The sequence below is a fragment of the Hibiscus syriacus genome, unplaced genomic scaffold, assembly GCF_006381635.1.
Source record: "Hibiscus syriacus cultivar Baekdansim isolate YM2019G1 unplaced genomic scaffold, ASM638163v2 tig00111105_pilon, whole genome shotgun sequence".
Taxonomy (NCBI): domain Eukaryota; kingdom Viridiplantae; phylum Streptophyta; class Magnoliopsida; order Malvales; family Malvaceae; genus Hibiscus; species Hibiscus syriacus.
The window spans coordinates 3,156,108-3,168,223 of NW_024062987.1; the positions used below are offsets into that span (position 1 = coordinate 3,156,108).

Consider the following 12,116-nt stretch of genomic DNA (forward strand, 5'->3'; position numbering starts at 1 on the left):
TGAAACTTTAAGTGGGGAGTAGTATTTAAAAAGTAAAAAAGAATGTATATTTTCTTTATTTTTCTTTAACTAATCTGAATTGATTATCATGTTCAGGGTGACACCATCAGCATCATTCTTTTGTTCCATAAACACAAAACTTGGATACTCTCTTGTTTTCGTTTTATACTTTGCTAAATCGTCTGTACGGACATGTAATACAAATAGGAGTATAATATAAGAAGAATGTGGTAATAAAAAAGTTTGATATTTTGCCATTCTCATGTCAAAAATATCTATATTTTATTACATTCAATATTTAATATAAAGGGTAGATTCAATTACATATTATAATTTTTTTAATTTTATACATATTCAAAACAATTAGATGAGTAAAAATATGTATTGCTTAAGCCTATTAAATTTTTTCCAGGCTGAAGAACCCGACCCTACAAGGCAACCTCCGGAGGGGCTCAAAGAACCCACCACTCTGTCCCCCCGTTTTTTTCTAGGATTCCCAGCCAGCGCGGTTCGAACCTAGGACATGAGACCATGTCATAATCCCAAGAGCCCTTGCTTTGCCAACTGGGCCACGCCTGCTGTGGTTAAGCCTATTAAATTGTTTATTAAATAGTTTATGGATATCTATATGTATTGTTTGGATCTTAATTAAATTGATATTATTTAAACTAATATTAAATAGTTTATATTTTATTTTGATAAAAAAATTAATGTACTTTAACTATTTGGGGTGTGTAATTGCACCAAATATACAAGTGCATGTATAATTTTAAATATTCATATATTTGGTTGTCTACAGTTCTATTTTATAATCAATAATAATAAGAACATTAAATTATATTAAATTTATATTTTCAAATTGTATATAATATAAAAAAATTAAAATCTACTTGAATATAATATATTCTTTAACATAATTGTGCAATTATGTTCACGATTTTTTTGGAAAGGTTCAGACAAGGCTGCACCTGGTGCAAGAGTAAGTTGGGAAAAGCTGTCTCTCGAAATCCGAAGGGGGTCTAGGACTTAAAGACATTAAGTCTTGGAATAAAGCATGTATTATGCATTTGATCCGGAATATTCTTGCGAATGAGGGTTCATTATGGATTGCCTGGATTAAAACCTATGTTATCAAAAATTCTGATTTTTGGAACATGGAGGTTGGAATTAACTCAAGCTGGAGCTTTCGAAAATTGCTTAGTATGAGGCTTCAGGCTTCCTCTGTTCTTGCTTCTGGAGCCTAGTCGATCAAGGACATTTGGCTCCTGATTCGAAACAAGGAGGAAAAGGTCACTTGGCACAAGTTGATCTGGTTTCATCTTCATATTCCTAAGTATAGTATTATTACTTGGATGGCTTTTTTAGACAGACTACCAACTAAAGATAGGCTGATACGAATGGGGTTCAACATTGATGATAAATATGTGCTTTGCAATGACTCGTTGGAAACTACAAATCACTTATTCCTTCATTGCGCTTTGGCTAGTTCTTTATGGGATGCAGTTTTGAATCTCAATGGCATTCGTAGAGGATCATGTTCATGGGACATTCACTTAGCTTGGGCTTCTTGGAAAGGTAAATCCTTGCTAACTACTATCATGAAGTTAGCTTGGACTACTTTTACTTACACTATTTGGGAGGAGAGGAATAAAAGAATATATCAAGAACGCTCAAGATCTTTTGATGACTTATTCCATGCTATTCAAGAGTTTGTTGCTATCCATCTAAGGGTAGGAATATTAATATGAATGACAGTGTTAATATCACACTTTGTAATCAATGGGTATAGATTATTGATGTTTTGTTTTGTTGTTTATAGCTTGTAAGTAGTCGGTTCTTTTTGTATGAACAGGCTGTTTTTTTGTAGTAGTTAACTGCTCTTGGATAATAAAATTGATTTATCCAATATATATATACACTATAACATTAATTCACATTACAATAATAAATTTGTCTTCAATCTCAACCAAAAATACCACTTATTAAATTAAAACGTTTGGGGATGACAACAAAAAGGAAATTGATCAAAATGGAAAATTTTATATCTCCCACCAAAAAGAACATTAATAATTATTACTTGCAAGGCAACCAGATGAATCATGGTTGTGGTCGGCAGCAGGTTTAGCACACCGTTGAGTAGTGTAGAAGAAGGTACCGAGTTGATATTGAACTAAATCACGATATAAAACGGTAGGCCGGTTCGGGAGCTTGATGCCTTTAAGTTCTCCGGCGAAGTTGGTCAGAATATTGCAAGTAGCATGTGGGGAAGACACTAACCTAATCAAGCATGATTGGGGTTGCAACTCTTTGCCATTAACGTATTTGTTGACAGCCATATTGAAGTTCCCTTGTTCGTCGGTTTCATGGCTTTCATAATATATGATTCTGCTTCGGTCGTCCTTGCATGTCACTGATACTTTACCACCTGCCAATCGTTCATTTGAAAATTTACGAGGAAAATACGTTACTAGTTTAAAAAATAAACATGCCAATAGAGGAAATAATGTAAAATGAGAATGAATATCATGAAAAGTGTGATGTTAATGGATGAAAGGAAAGAACCTTGAATGGGATGGGTGCCTTGAGTCCATTGTGCATAGCTTTTGGTGCAGTCGTGGCACATGACTTTGCCTCCCACATGTATAGTTGGAGAGTAGGAACCGCCGTGGCTACCGCGTATCCCATCAGAAATGAGGTCGCCATTAACATCATTACAACTTTTGTTGCCATTTTCATTTCTGTATCTTCTTTTGAGGAAACGACACACATATATATGATTTAGGGGGTGGAAGGGCACTACTCGAGACGTGTAATCCATTTTTCATTAGTTTACATGTGGTGAATTTTTTAAGGCATGATATATTAAGATAGGCTCAAGTGTTTTTTTATATGAAGAGGTTGAGGATTGTGGGAAGACAATAATAAAATAACCCAAAACGTGTTTGTTGTTGCGTTGTACTTGTATATTTCATACCATTTTTTTAGTTTTTTTTTATAGATATTTGAAGTTTATAGCTATATATAAATAATAATTTTTATAATTTTAAACTATTGATTGATGTGATATATAAAACAGATAATAGTATATCAACATGAAAGTATATAAGAATTAGGGGTATGAATCCATACAATAAGATGAAGCAATAGAAAATTGAAAGAGAGATGTTAAACGAAGCAATAATAAAGATGAAATCCTTTGTTTTTCTCCTCTATACATATTTAAGGGGGAGCAATTCAGGGCCAGCATATCTATTGATTCTATTCTGCAAAGCTAACCATCGAAATCATCCCACCCGGCTTCTAAAACAAGGATGGTTTAACAGTAAACCAGCTGGACCTGAGGGCGGCTTTGAAGCCCTCCTAATCTCTCCAGTCAGGAACCTGCATCCAACATCACATATGAAACTTGTGAAACTTACCCTTGCGGCCAAATTGCCCTGCTTTGCCATTTCTATGCAAGTAAACCTCAAAATTGGGCTCAAGAAGAAGGTCATAATTGATCACCAAATTCACCTGCAGAAACAACATCGGGATGCTGCACTTTTGTAAGTAGCTAGGCAACTCGGATAGAAAGGATGTGATGCCTGCTGCTGGTCGAAACGCCGGGCAAGAAGATCGGTCGAAATGATACCTATAATTATTCTTTTGGCCTGTAACGTCCCAAAGGTCATTGATCTTTAATCAAAATAATGTGTTCATTGTGTGTGACTTGCCAAGAGGTAATTGCATGAGTGTTTCTGGTTGCTGTTGGATATATGAAGATGAATAATATGTGTACAATCTGGATTTTGTGTGCATTTATGACGCATAGAGGCATTACATGATGGCATGAATGTTGAGGTAAAATCAAGTGAAGAGTAAATGCATGTAGGGCTTTCATTTAGCTTTGAATTGTGCATTGCTTAAAATGTTGGTTGTTCATTGGGCTTTTCAGCTCACAATCATTTTTTAACACTTTTCAGAAGACTAGTAGCTGAGTCGAAGGTGTGAAGCGAACATCCAGAGTTGTCGAGTAAGGCATTTTTTAATAAAGTGTATGTAGTTTGAATCCATATAGTGGTAATGTGGGAATCATTTTGGGACCTAGACTACTTTTGATTTGCTAAGTTGTAATAACTGTGGCATGATGTGTAGACCATTGATTTTGTGTTTGGAAATTGCTTTTTGAGTTGATCCATTGATTTGGAATATTGAACTAATGTTGTTGGTTGTATTGGGCATTTAGTTAGCCAAATGTTGATTTGTGCCATAAAGAAGTGTTTGGTATGTTAGACAAGTGACATTAAGTCTACTAAACTTATTAGACTCTTAGGACGCATGAAATGACCTAAAATACATAATTGGACTAGGTGACTAATGTTAAAAGTGAACTTTTATGCAATGTTTGACTTTTGATGCAAGATTCTTGAATGATGTTGTGACTTGAGTAACGAAGCCTGATATATATGTATTTTGACATGTATGATATGGTATGAAAGTGTCCAAGCATGTATATAGTCCCTATGATTGATTATATGGAAGTTTGGTAACTCATTTATGCATGTTCTTGAGAATTCTACACTTTTCTAGAAAAAATAATCGATCATGAGGGGAAAGGATCCATCCCTTGGCCAAAAAGATCGATCCCAAACTCACTGTTTTGCAAATGATCAATCTCCTGTGAAAAATTATCAATCCCTACTATGTGTCCTCGATAAAAAATGATAAAATTGCATTCATTAAAGACCCTAAGTATCCGTAAGTATTAGTTTGACCCCGAGATGTTTATAAAAGTTTAAAATAGTCCAAAAATTGATTTACTAATTAGTATTAAACCTTAATTTGGAATTTGGTGAGACTTGGCTTGTCACCCTTAAACATACTTAATTACATAATAAAGATGTAAATTGCTTGCTTGTTGGTCATAAGTGACTTTTGAATTGTTTACATTTTAGTCACTAGATAAGCATGTTCAATTAAGTCCCTAAAAGAAATCTAAATAATTTGGAATTTTTCATGTCATTAATTAAGGGGCAATGATAAATATTGGTGAAACAATTTAGTATTTCCATGTTGAATTATTGATGTTGTGAATTGAGTTATTCTTGTTTAACTTATATCGAACATCTTGCATTGTATCGATTGTTTATTTAATAATAAATTGTTTTTCAATTGTTCGCTGCCACGTGTTACATGAAATATGATTTAAATTTGTATGCTTCTGCATAGTGCACGTGATAATGTTTTTTATTTGTCCAACAAGGTTCGGATTCTAATGTACGCTTAGGTACCCGGGTTGTTCTGTGTAACCGGGTGTGGAGAGTTATAATGTCACACTAATAACCAAACTATACTACATGTGTCCACGACATGATCATGCTAGCAAGCAGGAATATTAGCATACATGGGTGCTAAGCTAAACACATAAACAAAGGTAGATATCATGATGTGGATGGAGGGTTTCACTACATTTTGGGCCACACACCCCTCTAGCCTGCCTAGGTGAGATCCAAAATTTCTACATTGGAAGCATTCACCCTGCCAACCTACTCTTTGTGAGTACTTGGGGCTTCTACACCCAATCAGCAACTTAAATGCCTTGTGCACTAACTGATACATGTTCGGACAATTTAGCATACAAGATGATTGTTATAATATTAGATTAACTCGGGTGTCTTGATCGTTTTTCGAAAGTCACAAAAAGGTAATTTTATGTCTTTCTAATTTATATCATTTCTACTTGTAATTATAAACCTTATTGTTGTTCTCACTTGTAGTCTTATTTACAAAGTTTTGATGACCTTTGATCCCCTACCCAAAATACTTGAGATGAGATGGGTTCTTTACCCAATTCAAGATGAGGGTATCAACACTAGGCCTCTCAGTATCGATACTCATCTTTTATCGGTACCAACTTGAGTTACTAATACTAAAATAGGCTACTGGAATTCAAGGAGTTCTAGAAGTATCGATACCCCTAATTGGAGTATTGGTACTGGGATGCTGGGGTATCGATACCAAAATAGGCTACTAGAATTCAAAATCTAAAAGTGGTATCAATACTCCCCACTTGAGTATCGATAGCTTTGGAACAATATCGATACCTAATGAACTGGTACCTATATTCAGCTAAAACACCTTATTGTTTTAGGTTACTCGAAGAACAATATCAGTACAGTTCATCCAATACCGATATTATTACCCAGAATGTCCTGTTTTGGCATGAAAATATGACTTAATAATACCCATTTGTCTCTCTAAGACCATCAAATAATGTTTAAGTCTTATGTAAGTTGATAGAGATCATAAGGATTCATTTATCATTCTTTATAACATCATAAATAAGGCTATATGCTTCATAAACTAATGCAAGTTAAGCAAGAGCACCTAGTGATTCACACATGGTATAAAGAGGTTAGAAATGTGTTACCTTGCCACTAAGAAAAACGTTTCTGATTTTATTAGTTGATCTCATCTTATACAAGTTTTGAGGGTGCTAAAGTTTTCAAACATAATTATTGGTTGGGTACGAACTTGCTTGATTTTTTTATTATAGTGAATTGTTTATTGATAGATTTCTTTTTAGAGGAATAAATGAGTGTATATAGTTTTAATTAATTATATATATATATATATATATAATTTTATAATAAAGATTATTTTTTTTATGAATGAAGAGTTTTATTTATCCAAAAAATTCATATGTTTTAGTATATCGTAACACTAATAGTAATGTGCTTACTTATATTGTGTATGGGAAGAAAAGAATTATAGGCACTTTAGGAATGTGCATAGGAGCATAGGTGACATTGTGATTTGTATTAAAGGGATAGTGAAGATGTTCTTAGGAAAGCTATTTGGAGTGATGCTGTTAATAGGGACCTTTGAATAGCTTGGGATATATAGTCTTAGCCTCTTAGGGGGTGGTGTTGTATTCTTTTGCTTGTAGCAGTGGAATACTGCTTCTTTGGATAAATAAAACCAAACTTATCCAAAAAAAAAAAACAACACTAATAGTAATGGAAATACAATTATAATCCATGGTGGCCTGCATTGTAACAAGCTTTAGCCTACTTTCTTGCTTTAAGTTGCAGATTTTTCTGAAAAAAGCAAACATGTTTGATCATACAATGATTATAGCTAAACTGGGGTCCAATTTATCATTAAAGTTTAAGCCATAAGGTGACTGTCACTAGCCTAAAACTTGATTTTTAAGATTTTTACAAATCAGGTTATACTGACAAATAGTGCATGTCTGTCTGATCAATGGTCCAGGAATCTAAATATTTTGGACCACCCTGCCTCATCAACACAACCTCAGAATTTATCTAATCTACAAATACTTGTATCCCTGAACTACTTTCTATTGATTCTGATCTGAAATCAAGATGGATCTAATCTGTAATCGATCTTAAACTGAAACAGAAACGATTCCATTTAATAAGAATCCCGATTCATAAACTGAAATGGGTGATAGAAAATCTGCAACACCAATTTCATATTCATTGCGTATCATTATCAACTACAAAGGAGGGGTTATTCCTTTCTTCCTTCCAATATCTTTAAGTGTACCTTGACAACAAGTGTGCATATTCTTTTCCCTCAATTCAAGCACCTTTCTCCAAAAACCCCTTTGAACAATCTTTTCATCCATTCCCTTCACTCCATCTTATATTCTGCTATGTTCCACATTCCCACCTCATTTGCCTTGAAGGTTTGTCCAATGTCCATCTGTCATATCTTTTTTTCCCCCTGAATGGACCATCTGTCATATCTTTAATCGCTTAAATACGGTGGCTTTCTTTCTTAACTCTCAATGGTCCGTTTTACAAACTTTGGTGAATTAAATCACCGGAGAGAAACCCCAAAAAAACATTTTAGATATTTATATTTAATACATCAAACGGTTTCACTGATTAAGAAATTGTTGTTCTCTCTCAAGATCCCAAGTTTTTGAGCAAGACACCTATAAAGATATACGAACTATTATTATCATATGGTTAAGAGTTTTACTAGCATATATTACCTTGTATTCAATTTTTTTACCACGTGCAAATGAATAAGGCCAGTTTCATTTCCAGAAACAGATAAAACGGTTAGCATTTAACCATTAATGTTACAATGAATGGGGAGTTACATTACGATTTAATGAATACATAAAAGTGTGGGTTTATTTTTGTAACAACCGATGGCGTGGGAGTAAATAGGTTGGGGGATCCTTCAGCCTTTACTCTTTAGCTGTTGGTTGGTGAATCTGAAGACAGATTTTAATTGGTAGGACCAATTAAATCAATTCATCATCATCACCTATTGAGGATACGTCTCTCGATGCAAGTCTCATGGATAGAATCAAATTATTTTTTTTTAAATTCTAACTGGTAATTTTCGTTTTATAATTTTGTCAAATTAAATTAGATTTTAAGCTATCAGAGTAGAGTTTCAAATCCAATACATCAAATTGAGTCCTAATGGTATCCAATAGAGTACAAAGCAAACCCTCAATCCCATGTGTTAACCAAATTCCTCCTTGTTTTCATTATTATCATCATTCAATAATATAAGTTTACTTGATTGACGTTTATTTTCTAATCGATAAGAAATTAAAGTGTCTTTTTCATAAAAAAAAAAGTGGGATAAGCCAAAAGTTTAACCGATGTTAATTTTGATTAGATTCTTAATTATTGTAAAAAAGAGGCACATGAAGCTAAAGAAGAAAGAAGTAATGGTCACGGCTTTTAATGTAAGATTAAGAAGAATCTTAATTAATTTGACAGTCCACATGAGAAAACACCGAGTGTCCTAATTTTTTTTGTCATCTTTCCTATTCCAATCCTTTAGGAAAGAATTCCATTAAAGAAATCATAAATACATCCTTTTAACTTATGATAAACTACTTATTTGGCCACTCACCTATTACTTAACTTTTATTTTAACCATTCAATTATTATTTGTCTTTAAAATCAGTCTGTCGGTATATTTTAACTGGATTTTAGTCACCGGCCCGTCGTTAAAAAAATTAATGGTGATAATGACATGTCGGTATAAAGTAATGACAAGTCAATGTTGAAAAAAAATAAAAAATATATATCGCATGAGTATCACCGTTAATTTTTAATGACGGTTGACGAAAACATAATATTGACTATAATTTTAGAAAAAATAATAGACAAGTGATCAAAACATAAACTAAATAATAGGTGTAATATTTTATACATTAGGATTAATTGCGTCATATGTTCTCATACTATAGCCGATATTTTAAAGTGATCCTAAATTTAAAAATATTTTAATTAAGTTCTGAAAGTAAACTGAATCGGTTTAATGAAAAAAAAATTACGTTTTAAAGCATTGAAAAGGAAGATTAAACAAGTAAAATGAGTAAATTTTCTCGTGGTAGTGGTAAGGAGGAGTTAAAAAGCCTTGATTCTTTAAGCCTCTTTTGCCCCAACCAGCATATATTCCAATAGAAGTGGGCAAAAAAAGGCTAAAATTCTCCATCTTCCTTTTTCATTTTCTTTGGGTGGGAAAATTTTCTCTTACAATATGAGGAGCATAGCATCTTGTTACAATGAACATGCCATCAAAGTGTCGGATTCTTACTGTTCAGGCCCTTCAAACCAACCCTATCTCTCCCCGAACCTTGCCCCTCCATGTCCAAACACCGTGAAATCTATATACAAAGCTACAATCCCCTCCCAAAGACGCCTCCTCATCACCCTAACATGGTTCAACAATCGCCTCGGCCATGGCCTAACGATCAACGTTGGCGACACCGCGTCGAAACTCAACGCCAACACGCAGTACCGTCTCTCGAAAAGAAAAGGCAGCAAAACGTTCAAAGCCTGCAGTTCGGAGATTGAAGTCGTTTGGGATGTTTCCGATGCTCGGTACATCGATGGACCCGAACCGAGTTCCGGGTTCTCCGTCGTCGTTTTGGTCGACTCTCAACTCTGTTTATCTCTCGGAGATATGAATGAACAACAAAATCCAACAACACCGAATTTTTCATTGGTTTCGAGGAGTGAAGTTTTCGTAGGCACCAGTAGCGTCTACTCGACAAGGGCACGGTTTAGTGATAAAGGATTGGCTCACGACATACTAATCAAATGCAACGAGGAAGAAACCGGGAAGCAAAAAGGAATGAGGAACCCTGAATTGACGGTGACCATTGATGAGAAGAAGACAGTTCAAGTGAAGAGACTGAGGTGGAATTTCAGAGGGAATCACATAATATTTCTGGATGGGATTGATATATGATGTGGGATTTGCATGATTGGCTGTTTAACCAGGCATCAGGCTGTGCTGTGTTCATGTTTAGGACAAGGAGTGGATTAGATTGCAGGCTTTGGTTTGAAGACAAGGTTAAGGAAAGAGACGATGGGTTCTCCTTGCTGATATGTGCTTGTAATTGTGAGAATCCTCACTAACTTCTTTCTAACTAATTCAATTGGGTTTTTTTTTTCTTTAATTAATATTATCTGAAGTGATTTTTTTTTATTAGAATTTTGAAATTTCAAAGAAGATACAGTTAATCTTCTGTTTATAGGAAACTTGTATGCTTAACTTGGAATGGAGGGAAGGGAATGAATAGAAAGAGTTTTAAAGATCAAATTGTAAATGGAAACTTCTTCCATGGTTTGTTTCAATAAATTATGTAAGTGTTGAAAATATATATTTATTTATTTATTTTTACTTTTGTCATATATTTTTATGATTGTGTTTGTATATTCATTTCGGAGTTTGTTTCAGATACAATTATTTTTCTTAAATGTGTTATTTGATTTTTTAAATTAGTCTGTGCAAAATTTTAAATATCAATTGGAGTCAAATTTTAGTAGTTGATTTAGATAGAATCGAATTGAGCCTGCATCCTCTGCACTTATTTGTGGAGTGGTGCTGAAGGGAGACAGGGCAAGTCAAAGGACTGCTTGAAATGAGGATGAAGATATGGAAGACATTAGGTTTGTATTCTTGTTTAGGATAACTACGAAGACAGTAAGGCTTTTGTCTCTTCCGGGAAATTAATAAAGAAGCAATGGCCCCTTTCAAAATGAGAAAATACCCCACTTATTCACATTAGATACGTTATCTCCCATAGGGTTTGGATTCGTTTTGATTAGAGAGGATATGTAGGCTATTGAACTCCAAGCTCCAATTCTTTTTACAAAAGTCGGTGTTTGATCGAATCGAGTTAAAAAATTTCGAATCATTCTAATCGACGAGTCCTATTTTATAACTCGAAGATGACTTAAATTTTTTTCGAGTTGAGTCGAGTTAAATTTTTGTGTTTATGTTTAAATTTAATTGTAAATATTTATAATATTATGATACTATTTTATTATAATTTAAATAGTTTTTTTTAATTATATATATATATTCGTATTTTTTCATATGTGATATACATATAGTATACAGAGCCGATAGACTCAACTAAAACTTAAAATTCATTCCACTAATTACTAAAAATTTTAAGTTATTTTAGTTATATTTTACAACTTGATTCCAACTTAAAATTTTTCGAATCGAGTTTATGAAATTACAACTCGAAATTAATTCGATTCAAGTTTTTTTGAGTCGAAAAGATCGATTTTTTAAATCGAATTAAAACATTAATTTTTGAAATCGAGTTTTTCTCAATCCTAATTTCTTGTACAAATTACAATAGAATGAATTATAATAAAAATATATTTCAGTTTTGTTATTATGAATTTCATCCATCTATCAACAATTTAATAGTACTTTAATTTATAATAAATTAATACTTTTTTCTTCTTTAAAAAGAGTAACCTACAAAACACGTTGGATTTACTTTTGAAACAAATAATTTCAGTTCGATTTCTAAAATAAGAGAAATAAATTAAATATGATAACTACAATATTTAATATCAAATTTAATAAATTTGATTAAATTTTAATATAATTTATTTAAAAAAAGACATTTTGAATAATAAAAGAAGTTTTAATGTGAAACGTGGACATGGTTTTCAAGTAGTCGGTGTCTAATTGAAAGAATGAAAGCTCAACCGTGTGGGCTGTCCGCTTGGGGTTAGCCACAAAGGCTCCTCATAAAGCCCATCGTTGTCCCTTTCACTTCATTTGCTCCTTTGTTGTCGCTTTCCAGCAATACAAGATAAAAT

At 33.3% G+C, this 12,116-nt stretch overlaps 2 protein-coding genes across 2 annotated transcripts; one reads left to right on the forward strand and one right to left on the reverse strand.

Annotated features, from left to right (window-relative positions):
- Positions 1-2,063: 2,063 nt before the first annotated feature.
- Positions 2,064-3,449, reverse strand: LOC120154144. The gene is made up of 2 exons (XM_039165959.1): positions 3,329-3,449; positions 2,064-2,425 (listed from the first exon to the last, which is right to left on the reverse strand). Exons 1-2 carry the CDS (start codon positions 3,447-3,449, stop codon positions 2,064-2,066), a joined length of 483 nt encoding a protein of 160 aa, XP_039021890.1.
- A 6,073-nt stretch (positions 3,450-9,522) lies between these two features.
- LOC120154145 lies at positions 9,523-10,406 on the forward strand. Its single transcript, XM_039165960.1, has 2 exons — positions 9,523-10,170; positions 10,269-10,406. The coding sequence occupies exons 1-2, from the start codon at positions 9,523-9,525 to the stop codon at positions 10,404-10,406; spliced, it is 786 nt and encodes a 261-aa protein (XP_039021891.1).
- Positions 10,407-12,116: the final 1,710 nt, after the last annotated feature.